The sequence below is a fragment of the Caloenas nicobarica genome, chromosome 27, assembly GCF_036013445.1.
Source record: "Caloenas nicobarica isolate bCalNic1 chromosome 27, bCalNic1.hap1, whole genome shotgun sequence".
Lineage (NCBI taxonomy): Eukaryota > Metazoa > Chordata > Aves > Columbiformes > Columbidae > Caloenas > Caloenas nicobarica.
Genome location: NC_088271.1, coordinates 606,504 through 625,318, shown reverse-complemented (window position 1 = coordinate 625,318; position 18,815 = coordinate 606,504). Strand labels below are relative to the sequence as shown.

Here is an 18,815-nt window from a genome sequence, read left to right as displayed (position 1 = left end):
GTAAAACTTAAGTAAATAAAATAAAGGAAAATAAAAGAAAATAGAATAAAAGTGATTAAAAAGAAAATAAAACAAAAGAAGAAAAGAGAATGAAATGCAATAGAAGACTAAAAGAAGCTAAGAGCAAAATAAGATAACGGAGAGTAAAATAATAAAATAGAAAATAATAGACTAGATTAAAATAAAATAGAGCAAACTAAAAGAGAATATAAACCGCGGCCCGCCTCCCGCCCCGCCCCGCCCGCGGGAGGGGCCGGCGGCCGCCAGGCGCGGGCGGGCGGTCCCTTTAAGAGGAAGTAGCGCCGGCAGCCGGCGGCCGCGCGGGAGAACGCCAGTCGTGCGGCGCCGGGCGGGGGGCGGAGTGCTGCGGCCGCACGAGGGGAGCTGCCTCCGCGCCGCCACGGATTAGCTGCGACCGGTCAGTGCGGGGGAGCGGGGACATCGCGGGGGCCGGGGCGGCCTCGGGAGGCGGCGGGGCCGGGCGGGGTCCCCAGCCCTGCCCGGGGTCCCTGTCCCCAGCCGCCCCCGGTGTGTCCGGGCCGCCCGTTCCCCGCGGGGGGGGCGGCGCCGTGCGGTCCCAGCGGCCTGTTGAACCGGGACTTTCAACTGTTTTTAAAAAATTCTCTCTCTTCTCCTCGGGGGGCGGTAATGCCGGGGGTTTTCCGGTGGTCCGGCGCGCTGGGCGGTGGTTCGTGCCGAGGGGCCCCTCGGAGCGCCCGGGGGGTTCGGCCCCAAAGCCCGGCTTAAAAACCTGGTTAAGCCCGGCTTAAAAACCTCGTTCTGCCCGTGGCTCCGCGTCCTGGAGCAGCCAAGCTGCGAAGGTGCTGCAGCAGAGACGTGGCCGCTGCGGCAGCTCCGGGGGCCGCGCGGTCTCGTGGCGCCCCGCGCTCTCTTGGCGCCCCCCGGCCTCGTGGCGCCCCGCGCTCGCGGAGCGGGGCAGCGCGCGGTGTCGGCGTTCGGCCGGCCTGCCCCTCGCGGATACCCTTGTGGTCCATCCCACCGCTTCCCCCCCTGCCCTTCTCTAATAAACGTTTCCGTTGTAGGCAAAGTGCAGTGCTGAAGCTCAAACTCCTCAATATTTTAAGTGCTCGGGCGGAACGGGGGTTTCTCCGCTTCTTTCCGAGCTGTCGCGAGGGAGAACTCGTGGGGCTCGAGGGCAAAGTCGTTCTCATCGCGGGGCGCAGGAGCCGGAGTCCAGAACAGTCGTGAGGACGGTCAAAAAGCAAAGCGGGGAAGCTCCCTGCAGAGAGGCGACCGAGGGCTTTGGGGTTGTCCAGCGTGTGCCAACGATGCTTAGGAAAAGCATTTCAGTGGTGGCCTCTGGTGCTAGTGAAAGGCAAGGTCCCCTCTCCGAGTGCCTGGAGCTGAAGAGTGGCCGCACTTTCTCCACTCCCATCCCTCCTTTGTTTAAAACCCCTTTCCGGTCCGGAAGCTTTCTGCCAAGTTGCGGGGCAGGGTTGATTTTTGCTGGCAGATGTGGAATTTCCCCAGCCACCTGTGTATCGCAGCCCCTGGGGCTTGGTCCTTGCCCTCTGCTTCCTTTCCAGGCTTTGGGGTCACGTCCAGCTCTGCGTTTGTCTATCGCCGTTTCTTGGACTGTGTATTCCACATCTTAGATTCACTTTCTGTCTTAGTCACGCACTTGCGAAGCCAATTTGGGCAGGAGGGTGAGCTTGTGACCTTTGAGAATCCCCAGAAAGGGAGGAGAGCAGCGCTGGCGCTCCCGCCAGCCTGGCGCTGCGTTCACAAAACCTGGTGCTCTGGGTTTGCGCCGCGGAGCCGAGCCCGGGCGCTGGGCGGGGAGCTGGTCCCTGAGCCTGGCTCAGCTCTCGGGGCCCGGGGTGCTGCTGAACGCGCCGCCGGGGTCGCGCAGGCAGTTGTGCCCCCGTCAGAAATGCAGACGGGCTCTCCCATCCCTTGGCTGAGCTTGAGGGAGCTCCAAGCGCGCTCAGCATCTTGAGCAAAGTCCTTCAGGATTTGGGCTTTCGGGCGGGAGCTGTTTGCCAGGTGCGCCCTTGTCCACATTTGGCTCTAACGTGGCCCGTTCGTCGATGGGATGTGGAGTAGCACTGAGCCGAAACCGTGCGGTTTAGTCCCGTTTGTGGAGGTTGGGCTGTGTGCCGTGTTTTGTGGCTCCTGCGGCTCTGTGGATGGGCCGGGGGTCTCTACAGCCACGGTGCGCAAAGGAAAGATGCTCCCCGTGTCGGTGAGAGCGCGCGGGGCCAGAGATTACAAAACCTGACCAGTCCTGCGCACAGCGTTCAGACCCGGGAAAAGAACTGCCTTCAACTTCTGAGTTTTAATAAGTATTTTGTGAGACTTGAGTCATAAATGCTGCTGTAAGTGGATCCATAGCCAGCTTTGCTGGAGGTTTAGGGGCTTATCTTTAGAAATACGTAATATCCAGCTAATGCTTCCAATGAAGAGTGCACCTTAGGCCGCGTCTTTATCCTCCCTTTTCCAGCTGCCCTGGGAGGCAGAGGTGTCTGCGGTCCTGCTCTGCCGTTTGCTGCCCTCTGGAGCTGGGGTTGTGCACAGGGTGCTGTTCTGCGCCTCGTGAAATGATACAGGGCTCTTGCGAGAGTTGTTGCTCCAAGCATGTGGAGCAGACGGAAGGAACGGAGGCAGCAGAGGCCAGGAGAAAAAAAAAAAGTTTTGCAAGCGTGCAAAGCAAAAATATGCATCATGCTGCGGCAGCTTTGACTTCTCCCGGGAAGTCGTGGATGGTGTCCCGAGGCGCTTGGCTTTGCTGTTGTTTCGAGGAGGCGAAGGCGGCGACGCTGCCGGGCGGGCTGTGCTGGCGCTCGCCCGCTGCAGGACCCGGCGCTGGATGTGCCGCTGGGTTTGGTGAATCGCGGCCGTGGCTCCGTCCCTCTGTGCTGGCTCCGAGGGAGCCCAGGGAGCAGAACATGAGACAGATCCATCCAAAACCTGGTTCAGTTTGAAGCAAGAGGAGAGTCAGGCCCATTATTTTTTTTAGTTCATCTTGACTGCAGGCTTCTCTTGGGGCTGCTGTCTGGGCCTTTTTCTTTTCTTCTTTTTCCTCTCGCTGTGTGGCAGGAGGTCTTATGATGTGGTTAGTCTTGAGGTGATCTCCAGCCCCACATCAGTGGGCTCGTTCCTTGCCTGGAGACACGCGAACGTGTTGGATTCCTGCCATATCTCCTCGTGGAGGGGAAGAGCAAAACCTCACGGGCATCTGCTTTCGGCGCCAAACAATAACTGCTTTTCTCCCGAGAGGATGACACGGCTGCGGGGAGCGGAGCTTTGTCGGTGGGACCAGCCCCGCTGGTCGTGTGGGCAGCTCGCGGCCCCGGCATCTGCCACGGGCTGGAACCCGCGGCCGCGCTGCTGAAACGGGCCTTGCGTCAGCCCCGCGCACCGTTCCTGCTCCAGACCCCTGTTGCTTTTTGCTTGGGTAGGGATAGATGAAACTGAGTTCTGTGTGCAGCTCTGGGCTCCCCAGTTTAAGAAGGATGAGGAATTACTAGAGAGAGTTCAGCGGAGAGTGACAAAGATGCGGAGGGGCCTGGAGCATCTTTGTGCCGAGGAAAGGCTGGGAGAGCTGGGGCTGCTGAGCTGGAGAAGAGAAGCTGAGAGGGATCTGATCAATGGGCTCAATATCTCAGGGTGGGTGTCAGAGGACGGAGCAGACTCTGTTCAGTGGTGCCCAACGCCAGGGTGAGGGGCAGCGGGCACAGACTGAAACACGGGAGGCTCCATGTGAACAGGAGGAGAAACTTGTTTGCCGGGAGGTGCCAGAGCCTGGAGCAGGCTGCCCAGAGCGGGTGCGGAGCCTCCTCCTCTGAGACATTCAAACCCCCTGGGGTCCTGTGCGATCTGCTCTGTGACCCTGCGTGAGCAGCGCTGGGGATCTACAGGGGTCCTGCAGCCCCACCAGCCTGGGGTTCTGTGCCGTTGGTTCAAAAATACCCCTGCCCCGCAAGGACAACGAGCTGGGGCCTTCCTGGGCTCGGTGATGTCCCTCTGTCCCTTAGCGTCCTGCAGCGGGGACACAGCCAGGCCGGGGACAGCGAAAGGTCCTCCCGAAGGAGCAGCTGCGAAATGCGGCCTCGGAAACTGCCCGCAGCGCCCGTCAGCCGCCCCGGCCGGTGCTGTATGCCGAACGTCTGTGCAGTTACCGTGTCTCTGGAGCCGTGACCCAGCTTGCCGGCTTAACGCGGCGGACCAGCTCGGCCCCCGCGCCCGGGACGCGCCGAAACCCGCGCTCCGGCGTCGCCGGGGAGCGCATCCCACCGAAAACACAAGAAATGGGCCCTAAACCAGTAACGCTCAGGGCTCTGATAGCTCCTGCTGCGCTGTGGTTGTGCCCAGGTTTTCAAATGAACATTTTTAGATACCAGCGTTTGCTGCCCGACCTTCTCCTTTTGGGGAAGGGAAAGCAGGAGGGGTGACCTTTTGCAAAAGTTACTTTCTCGTGCAGCTTTTCCCCCCGCTGTGGCTGTGGGAGGGTGTCTGGAGGGACTGGAAATTCAGGTTTTTTCCCTCTGCTCTGCCTGAAAGGGTCGTCCAGCCCCATCCGTGCTCATGCCCTGACCTCCCTCCCCGCCGGGTCCCCTTTTGGTGCGAGCTCCGTGGCACAAAACCCGCAGCGTCCCTCCCGTCATCGCCGCCCGGTCTGGGTCTAAATCCTGAGCTCAGGGTTGGGCAATAAACCGCCTGCTCGCGATGGCTGGAAATGCCCTTGCGGCTGGGTGACCCGGCTTTCCGCTCCCAGCCTTTCCAGCTTGGCGGGTTGGGTCTTCTCCTAACCCCCTATGGCTTAATTTAACAGGGCTTTTCCCTTTATTATACCAACTAACTTGCCTTTTAAATTGCTCTGAATGCACAGCCTTTCAGGGGAAAAAGAAGACACCAATTTAAGCTCAGTATAACTATTTTTGGATCTTTAATTGTGCTGTTTTCTCCTGTCTGTGGCGATGCAGACAGGCTCTGCGTTTGCGTTGCTTGGGGGCACATGAAGAGATTTTCCCTTTTCCTCAGCAGGGCCCTTTCTGGGAAGTGCTGGGGAGATCCCGGCGGCTCATTTTCTTACTCGGGAATTTCCAACTTGTGCAGCGGATTTAAGTCGTGGGGGGTGGCTGGTGACCAGCAGGGCTTTCTTAAAACTGACTCGGTGGTGAGACAGAAAAGGCTCTTTGTTTGCCTAAACCTTGGGAATTCGGCATTTCCAGAGTGCATTTTTGGACGGCTCTGTTAAGTTTGTTGCACAGGCCGCTGCTAAAGCAGCTCCCGGAAGAAAGATGTGGATATTTCTCAAGAGCGAACGCGCTGCCCGTGGCTCGGCCCAGCGCGGCGCCGGATCCGCTCGCTGCTCCTTCAGCTTCCGAGCAGCTTCTGCTGCAGGAGCGAGCGCGGGGCAGGAACGGGGAGGCAGAAGGAGCAGCCAAAAGCCTCTTCCCGTGGGGATGAGCTGTCGGGTTTGTAACCAAACGGGCTCCAAACCGCTGTCATTAGCGCCAGTCCAGCCGCGCTGCCGCCGTCGGCCCGGGCCCCGCTCGCCGCGTTAAACCTCTCCTTCGACCGTCGAAAACCGGGCCCGTCTCGTACCGAGGGGCAGAGCGGGTGCAGGATGGCTGTGGGAAGGTATTTGTGACAGGAGTGGGGGGAGTTACGGGAAGAATGTGCGTGTCCGTCTTTGGTTTTTGTTTCAATTTATTCTGAAGCCGCTTTGCTTCTCAGGCATGCTCTCTAAGTTCAGTTTTCACTTGAAGCGCCTGATGCGTCTGATGTGTTGTGGCTGCTTGACCGAAGGTTTTGTGTCGGGAGCCCTGGCCTGGGCGCCGGCGTTTGCGGTGAGCGACGGCACCGGGGCCGCGGGGCGGCCGCCCCCAAAGCGCCGTCACCCGAGGGCCGCGACTACAGGCAGCCGCAGAAGGAGCTTTTGGCCGGACTCGGCTTGAACGCCGAGCAGCACAGCCATCTTGCTCTCGTCTCGCGGGACAGCAGCGCGCCTGCCCTGAAAGGAAACGAGGGCGGTAAACTGTTCTGAGAAACGCGTCGCTGGCCGGGTTTGCCGAAGGGTTGTTGCAGCAGGATGCGCGCCCGGCGCCGGGGTCAGCGGGGAGGTGGCCGCGGCTCTGAGCCCCCAGCCCCGCGGAGCCTTCGCCTTGGTGAAGCGGGACTTTCCTTTTTTTAATTTTTTTATTTAACCCTCTTTTGAAAAAGGAAGCTCTTTGCCTCAGTGCCCGCGAGCGCTCGTAGAAGCTGCAGAGACCGGGCTGAGCAGTTGCGAGAGCGATGCGCCGTGGCTAGAAACGCAGGTAGGAGCTTGCCGGCGTGCTGGCTTGCTTTTCGTTTTCGTTTTTCTTTTTTTTTCCTCCCCCCGGCTGCTGTGAAACCCCCGCGGCGCTGACGGAGCCGTCACGGGGCTCCTGGATGAAGCTGGGGCCGTTCTCCCTCGGCAGACCCGCCGGGAGCGCCGCTGGGAAACCTGCGGGTTGGCAGAGGGCGGTGGTTCCCCCGCGTTTCGGAGGACGTGACTTTTTCCTGGTTTCGTACCCCGAGTGACGCCGGAGCCTGGTTTTAGAGTGAGGCAGCTCTGCGCCAGCCGCCGCGCTTGCCAAGGGAGCGGGGCCGGCAGAGTCGGCGCGCGGAGCTGCCGGGGAGCGGAGGAGGTTTTGGGGGGCGGGCCGGCCCCGCTGAGCACACAGGTCACCGGGACCAGCGCACGGCCCGGTCGCTGCTCCCCGCTTGGTTCGTGTGACCGCACGGGGCGGCCGAGGCCACGGCGGCTCCGCTGGCGTGTGCTGGGATGGCGGCGAGGGGGGAATAAACAAAACGCACCGCACTTTGTTTGAGGGGGGTTCTTTCTTTCCCTCATCTTTGAAGCTTGCAAACACCATCCAGGTGCTTCGCATGTCCCATATCCTGATTTTTCTGACCTTTCCTTTCTTTTCTCTGCTGCCCGAGCGGTGGCTCTGCCCGTGCAGGAGGTGCTGGGCGTGTGAGATCATCTCCCAGCGATGTCAGGGGTGCTTTTGGTCTCTGTGCCTTTTTATTTCTTTTTTTTTTTCTTTCCTAGAGCTAAATGTTTCTTTCAGCTCAGTTGCAGTCAAAGACCATAATTAAATAGGCTGCATCTGCTTGGAGTCTCAGCTACTCATTTTGCTAACGCCTTCAGACAGATGCTGGATCGTCTGAGAGGCGATTGCTGCTGCGTCGCGCTCCCCGGTTCCCACAAGTGATGTAAGAGGATGTTGCTTGTGGGACAGGTGCTGCCTCGATACCAAATAAGCCGTGTTAAAAGTCTCTCCACCCTGCTCAAATGACAACTTCTTCTGCAAGATGGTCGGTGTTTGCTGCTTGATGTGCGTGGCCAAGCCCAAGGGGATGTTTTGCTCTTTCCCTGGTGGTTTTGCCCCAGTTTTCCCGGCCCCCGCTCAGACACACGTCCTTGTCCCATGGAAGGGACAGTGCGTGGCTGCAGTCCCGGGCCAGCACGGACCCGAGTGGAGTCCCTGGAATCAGACAGATCTTACAGAAAATAACCAGACAGAGCCGGACTGTGTGGAGGACGCTGCCGGTCTCGGGGGCTGTCCGGAGGGCGACGCTCGTGCTGCTCGACGGCCTCTTGGTTTTAGAGGACGTTTCTTTCTCCATCTCCAGCGCCAGGAGATCATTGCGTGCGAGTGTCTCTGGGACCGATTTCCTGCTGCAAACGGCCGACCCAGCGCCTGCTGCCCACACGGCCGGTTCGGCAGCCGGTCCTGCCGCGGTGCCGCCGCCGCGGTGCCGCAGGATGTGGCCAGGCCGTGGCACAGCCGGGGTGGCACAGCCGGGGGACACAGCCGGGGTGGCACAGCCGGGGTGGCACAGCCGGGTGGCACAGCCGGGTGACACAGCCGGGATGGCACAGCCGGGTGACACAGCCGGGGTGGCACAGCCGGGTGGCACAGCCGGGTGACACAGCCGGGGTGGCACAGCCGGGGTGGCACAGCCGGGTGACACAGTCGGGGTGGCACAGCCGGGGTGGCACAGCCGGGTGACACAGCCGGGGTGGCACAGCCGGGGTGACACAGCCGGGGTGGCACAGCCGGGTGGCACAGCCGGGTGACACAGCCGGGGTGGCACAGCCGGGGTGACACAGCCGGGTGACACAGCCGGGGTGGCACAGCCGGGGTGGCACAGCCGGGGTGGCACAGCCGGGTGGCACAGCCGGGGTGACACAGCCGGGTGACACAGCCGGGGTGGCACAGCCGGGTGACGCGCGCTGCCGCCTCCTTCCTCCAACCGCGGCTGTGCCGCCATCAAGCGCCTCCCAAAGACGCATTTTCTGGGAGTTTGCTGCTTTTTCTTCTTGGTTTTTTGACCCTCATGCAGGGTCGCAGCAGTTTCAGCCAGTGAATTCACCTCACAGCCCAGGGTGGGTCTCACCGAACTGCATTAAAATGATGGTTTTGGTTTCTCCCGACGCGTATCGTGGCCCGTGTCGCAACAGGAGTTTGGAGACGAGCACAGAGCCTGTTCCTGCAGGAGAAGCGGCGCTGGGAAACGTCGAGCCTGTTCTTAGTGGGACCAACTGAAGTGGTTTGGGTTTTCTTCCTTGCTATAATTAAATAAGGAAACAAGAGGCCTTGGTTTAAATCTTTTTAATCTTTCTCCAGAGCAGAGCCACTGATTAGCACTATGCAGCATCTGTCAGAGACGCGCTGAGTTGTGGCAGAGGGAGTCTTGACCTTGGATTTGGGATTGTCTGGCCAGCCTTTGAGGATACTATTTACCTGTTCGAACAATGCTTAATGTAAATCTAAGTAGATTTCTGCTTGGTGAAAGGGATTTGTTTGCTCGCTTTCCTACTAAGTTGTGGAAACTCTTTATTTGCCAGATGGGGTAAGGCATCAGCTTTAGTTAATTTCTGTTACTTTATTTATTTCTCTGTCCAGCACACGTAAAATAATATTTTTGGTACATGCAGCTTTGTGCCTTGAGCTCCCCTCAAAGAGCAGCTTGACACAAATTACACGAGGGGCTGGATGTGGGAACAAAGGAGGTATAATTAGCTGCAGATAAACAGCGCTGTGCTTCTCGTCCGCATCCTTTCAGATCTTAACTTGCGTCTCGCCCTCTCGGACCTGATTCCTTTCCACAGACTGGCAGAGGAAGACGAGCTTTCCCTGGTCTTCCAGCTTTCAACCAGTCTTCAACTCAAAGTGAGCTAAACTGGAAGTGAAAAAATGTGTTTATGGTCTGTCTGCACCTGCAGAAGAGGCTGCGGCTGCTCTTCGAGCTGGTGCTATTTCAGGATATTCTCTTTCCGGGTGCCTGAGCTGCAACTTCTTCTTTTTCTTGTTCCCCTCCACCCTTTTGTGTCTCGTCCTTATTGCTGCGACATCGCACGCAGCTCCTGTTTCGTTGGAGCGCGTCTGGCAACAGATCTGAGCTTTATTGTGGGCTGGTATAACCTCAGCTCTCAGGTGGGCTGGTTTCCAAAGCGGGGGGGAAGCGTGGGTGAAAAATCCGATCCGGGTAAAACACACCTTAAAGTTTTACCCTTCTTAATTATTTGGTGTGTTGGAGCTGAACAGCGGGGGAGTTTTTCCCCTCTTTCTGTGGGGTTTGGGGCTCTCGGTGTTGACGGCAGCCGTATCCTGCAAAGGCTACGCTGGGTGGCACCGGGGGGCTCCTCGACGTCTCGTTTTGTCCCTTCCCGTCGCGTCTCTTCGCTCTGGAGCTGGTTCCCCATGCGGGGAGACCTTGCAGGGGGGCTCTGCCCTCAGCCCAGGTTCCCTCTGACAGCGGAGCCGCCGTTGTGCCAAAGCAGAGACAAAGGCGGAGGAAAGGAAGCTGGTGTCGGCGTCCCCCCCGCCCAGAGCCGGGGCCCAGATGGCATCCCCGAGCTCTTCTGCGGGATTTAGGCGAGGGCTCCTGTTGAGAGAGCTGCTCCTAATCGCTGCCCTTCTGTGCTCCTCGCAGAGCAGGAGCAGATGAGCGGAGGGAGGTTTCTCTGAAGATCAGAGTCGCCCCGGGAAGCCGCGTCTGTCGTCGCTACGGACCTGGAAGAGAAAGGAGAGAAGAAAAATGTCCCATGCGTTAAAGCAAGTGTTCAACAAAGACAAAACCTTCCGGCCCAAGCGCAAGTTTGAGCCGGGGACTCAGCGGTTTGAGCTGCACAAGAAGGCTCAAGCCTCGCTCAACGCCGGCCTGGACTTGAAAGTCGCCGTCCAGCTGCCGCCGGGCGAGGAGCAGAACGACTGGGTGGCCGTGCACGTGGTGGACTTCTTCAACCGCATCAACCTCATCTACGGCACCATCAGTGACTATTGCACCGAGCAGTCCTGCCCCGTCATGTCCGGGGGGCCCAAGTACGAGTATCGATGGCAGGACGAGCACAAGTACCGCAGACCCACGGCCCTGTCTGCTCCGCAGTACATGAACCTGCTGATGGACTGGATCGAGGTGCAGATCAACAACGAGGACATCTTCCCCACCAATGTCGGTGAGTTCGGTTCCAGGTCTGGCTGGGAGGAGGGCGCTGGGGCAGGACCTTCTCCTTGGGCCCTCGGGTCCCGTTTCTGTTCCAGGAGATGCTGTTGCACAGCTCACCCGCGCAGCAGAGCTGCTCCCTTTTGTGCTGCTCAGCGGCCAGCAGTGTGTAATAGTAAACTCTTCCGAGCAGCTGAGAAACTCCAGAGCTCGTCTGGAGCACTACAATGGCCAGAGCTGTACCAGATTCCCTTGGGAGCCATGGGTACCGTGAGGAAAGCCAAGCTGAGCCTAGACTAGAACAACCAGCCTCTGACGTGACTCTGGAGCGGCTCACGCTGGACGTGGCCTCCTGACACGGCTCTTTCCGAGCTGATTTTAGCGTGGGCTCGGCGCACGCTCTGCGTCAGCCCGGTGAGGGTGGCCACGTTTTCCTAATTAACCCCTCTTCGTTATTACGGGCTGGCGTGGGCTGACTCTGCCCTGTCGAGCCCAGCGCCCCGGCTCGGAATCGCCGTTTGGTGCAGCTGGGTGGGATGTCAACACGTGCAGAGGGAGGGGCGGCGTTTTATCTATCACCAGGGTGATGGAAGTGAGAATTTGGCCTAAAACACCTCAATCTGCGTATCCAAATGCAGCGCTGGGGCAAAGATTGTTGGGTTTTCTTCTTTGTGTTGAACAGGATGTGAAATGCGTTAGGGAAATATGATGGATCCCATTCAGAGCTGCCGTCTCCTGGGGTGCGGGAGACAGGACGCAGCTGAGCTCCCGCCCTCCTGCCCGGCAAAGCTCTGGGACGCGCTTGGTCCCTGTTTGGGACGCGTCGGCCACACAAACACCCACAGGCTCCTCCACCCCTGCCAAGACGCTGCTTAGACCTGGTGTGAGCTGTAAAGAGCCGGTTCTTCACACAGCTGAGACTCGGAAATCCTCCCCGCCCGCTCCTCCCATCACCCAAACGTTGCCTTTAGTCCTGACTCTTCTGCAAAACTCCCTGGGGACTGTAAGGGTGGTTGCTCTGTTCAGGGAGACAAGTGTCCGACAGCAGGAGGGTTGTGTTTTGGGGTTTTTTTATTGTTATTTTCAGCTCAGCTTTTGCTAGAGTCCTCACGCTTAACGCTGACGGAAAAGCTGCAGCGCTTGCAGGGCACTGAAAGGGTTTGACTGATCGTCGCTCCTCCAGAAACGACCCGTGTGAACTTTAAACTGCAATATTCTACCGAGGTGGCTGGTTGGGCCCCAGCTAAACAAATCCTGAAGAACCGATGTCTTTACAGGGGACCTTAATGCCTTTAATTTTTAACCAAAGGGCTAAAGACGTATCAAAATACAAGATAACTGTGGGGAGTTAACGGCACCGGCCGTTTCTTTTGGGAAGTTGCTTGGTCGTATCTGTTCTGCCCTGTTTATATAAACACGACAAATAGGAGCAGAAGAAAACTCCGTGGGCCCGAAGCAGCTGCTGGGAATCTCTGAGCCTGGACTCTTGCAGCGATCGATGGCACGCAGCACTCTGTCACTTGAGAAATCTGTGCCTTAAAACATCGTACCTAAACAGAAAGGAAAAAGGAGAGGGGAACTGGAAATGACCTGGGCCAGAGGCCCTTTTTTCTCAGTCTGTCCCTTTTATCCATTTATTTTAGCCCCAAGGAACCAGTTTGAACTTTGCTGAAAGTTTCTCCTGGTTGTCTCCTCCCAGGTACTCCCTTCCCCAGGAACTTTCTCCCGGTGGTGAAGAAGATTCTCTCCAGGCTCTTCCGCGTCTTTGTCCACGTCTACATCCACCACTTTGACCGCATCACCCAGATGGGCTCGGAAGCCCACGTCAACACCTGCTACAAGCACTTTTACTACTTTGTCAAAGAATTCAATCTCATCGACACCAAGGAGCTGGAACCACTGGTGGGTGTCTGGGTGGGCCGAGGGGCCGGGCGGGTCTGGGGGTGTCCTGCGGTGCCCGGGAGCGCTGGGGGCACGGACCTGCCCAAACTGCGGCTCCCGGTGTCACCGTGTGCCTGGGAAGGGTGTTTACGGCTAAGCGAAGGGGAGGTGTTCCCACCCACACCCTCACCTGCAAGCTGGATTTTGATTCATCGTCCCTTGTCTTGTCTGTCCCTTTGACAGAAGGAAATGACCTCTCGGATGTGCCACTGAGACGAGACCTTCCTGCTCCCACCTCGACGTCTCTCCCGAGGACTCCGAGTCCCCCTCCTGCATCAGAGGTGTGATTCAAGGGGAGAAGAACAGAGACGTTTTGTTACAGAAATCTATATATTTTTAATGAGTTTCAATGTAAAACTGTGATATTGCAGGAATATTTTTTTAAAGATGCTCTAGATAAACTAGTTTTTTATAGTAATTTCTATAAAAAAAAAAGAAAATATTTTGGGCCGCTTGGTGGAAATGCTCGCTGTTTGAGGAGGGAAGGGCCACCCCGTGCTGCTCGTCCCCGTCCCCTCAGTGCAGCAGCACCGATGGAGCCGAGCCAGACGCTTCAGATGGAGCCGTGTCGCTCGCGGTGCTGCGGCAGCAGCGGTACTGCCCTCCGGACACCCGTTTCCCACTGTGAAGGGAGGTTATGTGAGGTTTGGGGAAGAAATGCTGGTGTATGTGGATCCCCTGGGGTGCTGGTTGGTTCCGGCACCTCTTCCCCTGGCTGCGAGTCCAGTTTTTGGACAGAGCTGCTTTTCTGCTCACCCTCCGCTTGGCCTCCTGTCCCAAAGGCTTGGCCCTCTTTGGTTTCCCTCTGGAAAGACTTGGACTTGGTTTCTTTCATGGTTAGACCGGCACTGATGCAGTCTGCTGGTGAGGACCTGCTCTTGGCTCCGACACCAGCGCTGAGCTGAGCTGCTCCAGGACCAGCTCTGGTGCTGTCCCCACGGGGACAGGGACCTGGGGATGCCGTCCCCGCAGGGACAGGGATCCGCACCGGCAGTATGAAGCCAAGCAGACCCGTTCCTGATGGGAACAAGCAGAGGGAAGGCGCTGGGACAGGCGAGGGCGAGTCTTCTCAGACACCGGCACTTCCCCATCTCCTCGTGGTACGTGACCCTGCCGAGAAGGAACTGGGCTGTTTAACCCGCCCCACTGCGTGGACCGTTTTCTGCTCCCCACAAGGGTACGGAGCCTTCCCCCCCTTCCCCAGCAGCACATTCCCCGCTCGCATCTCGTAACCGCAGCCTCTGATGTGCCGCCGGCCTTGCCCGCTGCTCGCACAGGTGACTCTGCGTGACGGGAGCTGTGACCCCCCCAGGTAGGTAGGTGGGTCTACCTAGGATTTGGGGGAGCGGGGTTTACAGTCAGAGAGGACCAAACTGCACCACTAACTGCTTCTTCCTCACAAAGTTGTTCTGTGTCCTGGAATCTCTGTACATACGTGACTCTTTGTTTCTTGTACTATCGTTAGGACACTCGTACAGATACCACTATAGTTCTCTGAAATGGAACCAATAAATTATGCTGTATTGACATAGCACGCTCCGATTGCCAAATGTCTCATGATTGCGCCTTCGTCAGAGGCTTTTCTATCAGCAGAGCAAACACGGTGTGTTTGGACTCTCTGGGAAGTGCTTTGGAGAGCTGGTTCCTACGGCTGCCGAAAGCTCTTGGGTGCGTTCTGGCGCTGCCGCCCCGCGGTTCGACTCCTCCGGGCGCTGGGTCCGGGCTGCTCCGAGCCCCACGCCTGTTCCCGGGGCCGCGGGGCAGAGCCGGCGTTTGTCCGGACTCGTCTGCGACGTCCCTGCGCCCGGGGCTGGTTCTCCCAGCTCTGAAACGGGTGGACGCGGGCAGGGGGCGAATTCAAGCTCAGCACAGGTGCTGGGCCCCAGGAGCGAGGCCGGATCCTTCGTGTGAGCGGGGCAGGGCACAAACCCCCGGGGACCCGAGTGCCGGGTTGTGCTGGGGCTGTGAGCGGGCGCCGGGTCAGCTCACGTCCCTTTTCATCTGCTTTCCCGTTCGCACCGACCTCAGATGCCACCAGCGCTGTGTCTGGGGGTGCGTGACACCCGTGGGGCTGTGAGGCACCACGCTGCCCTCCCTTCCTTTTTTGGGGGGGACGGATCCGGCTGCTTCCGTGCAGGACCAGCTCAGCCAAGGGAGGAAGAGGAGGAAAAGCACCTTTAGGTGGGAAGAGCCGCCGGGCCCCGGAGCTGCCGCAGCAGCCGAGCGCGTCCTCCACGGCGTGCGGCAGCACAGGATGTTGCCCAGACAGGTTTGCAGAGCCACCGCAGCCGCCGCTCGCCCTTTCTCGGCTTCTGCCTCCACCTTTTCCCCGGCAGCCCCCGCGTCCCTCTCCCCGTGCGGGGCCTCCTGCTCGCTCCCCGAGAGCCGCAGCCGCCTCCTTGCAAGTGAGCTGAAATCTGCGGGTGAGCGCCGAGAGCTGAGCCCAGCCTGGCAGACAGGGACCTGTTGGTAATTTTACCGCTCGCCTCCCCAGGCACTGGTGGGATACGCAGGTCCCACGCAGGCTTTGGTGAGAGCAGGTCAGATTTGCAGATCTGCATTGTGGGGCCGAGCCGGTACCGTGCCCAGGGCTCCGGCTGCCTCCCCTTCCCAAAACACACAGATGGCAGCAGCGCTGGCGCGGGCAGGGGCTCTGCTGTGGCCGTATGTTCAAAAGGAAATATCTCTGATTCTTGGCTCTGCGTGGTGTCGCCCGCTGCTCCCGAGGAAACGATCGCTCGCCCTGTGCCCTCTCCCGGTTGGGCTCCTCCAACCCCCGATGCCGAAGAGCTCGGGACTGCAGGACCTGGATAGGAGACCCACTGGTGCGCGGGCCAGCACGGCCGCCCGCCCACGCGTGCCCTGGGTGCGCGCGTGTCCCCTGTGTCCCCTGTCCCTCCAGTCCCTCCCATCCCATCCCAGCAGCAGAACCAGCGCTGGGCGAGTCAAACCTCCGGGTTTCTGCCCAGCAGGAAATTCCAGGTTTTTTTGCAAGATTTTTCACTTGAAACAGAGCCAGAGCTCCAAATCCTCCCGCTTCCAGGGCAGGCAAGCTCGGCCCTCCTTGTGCCGGGGAAACAACACAAGGAAAAAGGATTTCTTTTACTTTTTCCCTTCCAAAGCGGAGCAGCGGGGCAGGGGAGGAGGAAGCCGTGTGCTCCCCACAAGCAGCTGCCTTCCCGGTGCTCCTGTCACGGGGAACGGGGCAGCCGTGTGTGTTTTTGGGGCTGGCCGTGCTGTGCCCGGAGGGGCAGCGGGCGGGCAGGGTGGCCACAATGGCCTCCGTTCCCCCTGCGCCCCACACCAACAATAGCGGCTTTCCGGCACGGCCCCGCGCACTTTCCTGTTTTCCCTCGGCCGATCTCGGCGTGTGGGGCTCCAGTGACCCATGGGGAACCCTGTCCCGGTGGCACCGAGGGGTGCAGGGACAGGCAATGCCACGGGGGACACGGCCACCCTGGGGGTGTTTTGCTGCTTGCGGATGCCAATGAAAAACAGGGTGTGGGGGCTTTGCTGCCACCAGCTCTGGCTTTGCGGCCCCCCCCGAAGCTGGAGGTCTGGGAGTGCTCAGCACCCCCCGAGCAGGTGGGTGGCATCAAATGCATCAAAATTCATGTTTCCCTGAAAAACGTTTGGATGCCACGTGCCGTGAGCTCAGGCCATGAGCTGCCAAAGCCTCCTCTGGCCGGGCACCACCGCGGCCCCTTCCCCGGCGGGTGGGTTTGCTGGGGACACGTGTGTCCCCATGGCCGGACCCAACTGGAGCAGGGACCCCAGATTTGTGAGGGCTGCCGTGCCGGGGGGTGCAGTGCAGGAAGGGGGTGCGGGGAAGGGGACTGTGTCCCAGTGCCCTGTGCCAGAGGGAGCCCCCCAGCCAAACCGCGCACTCGCTGCCTGCTCCCGGCAGCCTGAGACCCGGCGCACTGGCCACGCTTGGCTGCAAATCTCGCCCACGGCCCCACAGCTGCAGGAAGACACCACTCACACCTCTTGCCACCCCGGTTTGAATGTCACCGGCATCACCCTGACACCTCCCAGGTTGGAGGCTTTTGGGACACAGTGCAGGGGGCAGTGCAGAGTGTGCAGTGAGCGTGGTGTGAGTGTGCAGAGAGGGCAGGAGCATCCACGGAGTGAGGAACATGAGCAGTGAGCACAGAGAGAGTGTGCAGAGCATCCAGACGTGCAGCGAGTGTTGCAGAGAGCATGCAGGGTGTGCGGAGATGCACTGAGCATGCAGGGAGCGTGCAGAGTGTGCAGAGATGCACCGAGCATGCAGGGAGCGTGCAGAGTGTGCAGAGATGCACTGAGCATGCAGGGAGCGTGCAGAGTGTGCAGAGATACACCGAGCATGCAGGGAGCGTGCAGAGTGTGCAGAGATGCACCGAGCATGCAGAGAGTGCGCAGAGCGTGCAGAGATGCACCGAGCATGCAGAGAGTGCGCAGAGTGTGCAGAGAGGCCAGGAATGTGCGGAGAGTGAATAGTGAGTGTGGAGCATGAGCAGGGAGTGTGCAGGGAGCGTGCAGATGTGCGGTGAGTGGACAGAGCATGCAAAGAGTGTGTGAGTGCGTGGCAAGCACAGAGCAAGCGTGTGCCAGGCGTGCAGCAGACACGCAGAGGTCACACAAGGGCTACATGGCAAGCAAAGAACGGGCAGCACGCGTGCAGTGAGCATGCACCAGACGTGCAGAGAGGATGCAGTGACCATGTGGAGAGCACGCAGGTGGCATGCAGGAGACATGCATGTGGCACGACATGCAGCCAGCACATGGAGAACATGCATTACACATGCAGCGTGCACACAGCACACACACAGCTTGCCGGGCTGCAAGCGCTCCAGCACCCCGCGTGACAACAGGGATCCCCTCGGGCTCACCAAGCTCCTGGCTGGCCCTGGGTGTTCCCACTGCACCGGGCACCCTTGGGTGGCCCCCCAGGGCTGTGAGCACCAGTGCTGCCGCCCTGTCATTACCGGCTCGGTGACCTACATGGTAGCGTGCGCAATTTCGGAGGCATGTGGCTCCTCCGCCCGTGCCGGAGCTGCCCGATGGGTGCCAGCGGCCAGCGCGCCCCGCGGCCCCGTCCTCGTGCCCTGTCCCTGTCCCTCCTCTGACCCTGGGAGCCAGAACCCTGCAAATCCCCCCTGTCCTGCAGCACCACATCTGCCCCACCATGCCAGCCTGGATTAATTGGGGAGCCCTCATCAGCAGCACTAATAAAGAAAGGTTTGTGGTGCCTGGTTTTCCCTGGCTGCCCTGTTTGCAAGAAGGATGTGGGGGCAGCTGTTGGGGCCCCCCAAAGCAGGAATTTGGGTGGATTTGGGGGGGGTGAGGGGCTTGTGGGGGTGGCCAGGACCCCACTGTAGTGGCCGCACACCAGAATGGCAATGGTGGCTTTGAGGGGGCTGCAAATCCCTCAGCGAAATGTCCCCAGACAGCGCGGGGAGAGGAGGAGGAGAAGCTGTCAGGGGACAGAGCGTGACAGCGGGGCTGGGGGGCTGCATTGCTGGGGGGTGACGCTGAGAGCCCCGGGGGAGGCGGCTGCGGCGAAACGGGGGCCCCGCTGGGTGCGCAATGGCGGCAGCGGGGCCGGCAGCCAATGCGCGGCGCGGCTGGTGAAGTCATGCACCGCGGTGCCGCCGCCATTGGCCCCGGCGCTGCTGCTCGGCGCAACGAGCGCGTCTGTTCTCAGCCCGGGCTGGCGTCACGCGAGATGGGGGGGACACGGACACCCACACGGTGACGGCCACTCACAGTGCCACCGAGCCTGGAGTGGGGGTCCCACTCCTGAGCGCCCCCCCCACTGCTGGCTGTGCACAGCAGGGCCTGGGTGGCCTGCAGGGACAGACGGACGTGACCCCGTGCCCTGCCCCCCCGGCACAGGCCTGGCTGTGGGGCTGAGCACTGTCCCACTCGTGGCGTGTGTGGGCTGGGGGGTCAGGGCCCGGGGGCTGCAGAAAATGAACACGGAGCTGGGGTGTCACTGGGTGCAGGGGGGACCCAAAGGGGTGTCCCTGTCCCTGGGTGCAGTATAGGCTGCCCGGGGAGGGTCCCTGTCCCTGTGCCCAGGTGTGGCATGGGGGGTGGTTGGGGTGCCTGGGGGGTGTCCTTGTTCCCTGGTGCAGTGCAGGGGGGTCCGAGGTGACCCTGTCTCTGGGTGCAATGTGGGGGGGGAGACTGGGGGTGGCCCCGTCTCTGGGTGCAGTACAAAGGGGTCCCTGTCCCTGGCTGCTGCACAGGGGGGTGCCCGGGAGCGGGGGTGCAGGGACCCCCTCGGGGGGGTGTCCCTGTCCCCTTCTGCAGCACAGGAAAGTGTCTGGGGCGGGGGGCGAGTCCCCGGAGCTGCACAGAGGGTACCAGCGGGGGCGGGTGTGCGGGGGCGGTGTTGGCGTCCCCGGTGCAGCTCGGGGGGTGCCCGGGCAGGGTGTTCG

The 18,815-nt window shown here is 60.1% G+C and overlaps 1 protein-coding gene across 1 annotated transcript; it reads left to right on the top strand.

The window, feature by feature from the left end:
- The first annotated feature begins 332 nt into the window (after positions 1-332).
- Positions 333-13,885, top strand: MOB3A (MOB kinase activator 3A). The gene is made up of 4 exons (XM_065652418.1): positions 333-418; positions 9,937-10,459; positions 12,146-12,348; positions 12,571-13,885. Exons 2-4 carry the CDS (start codon positions 10,042-10,044, stop codon positions 12,598-12,600), a joined length of 651 nt encoding a protein of 216 aa, XP_065508490.1. The 5' UTR covers positions 333-418; positions 9,937-10,041; the 3' UTR covers positions 12,601-13,885.
- Positions 13,886-18,815: the final 4,930 nt, after the last annotated feature.

What these genes read in the sequence shown, in the direction of transcription:
- MOB3A (XM_065652418.1), top strand. Translation starts at nt 10,042, where the DNA reads ATGTCCCATGCGTTAAAGCAAGTGTTCAACAAAGACAAAACCTTCCGG. An exon ending in CATCTTCCCCACCAATGTCG is followed by an intron (nt 10,460 to 12,145) that starts GTGAGTTCGGTT and finishes GTCTCCTCCCAG; the next exon opens with GTACTCCCTTCCCCAGGAAC. An exon ending in CCAAGGAGCTGGAACCACTG is followed by an intron (nt 12,349 to 12,570) that starts GTGGGTGTCTGG and finishes TCCCTTTGACAG; the next exon opens with AAGGAAATGACCTCTCGGAT.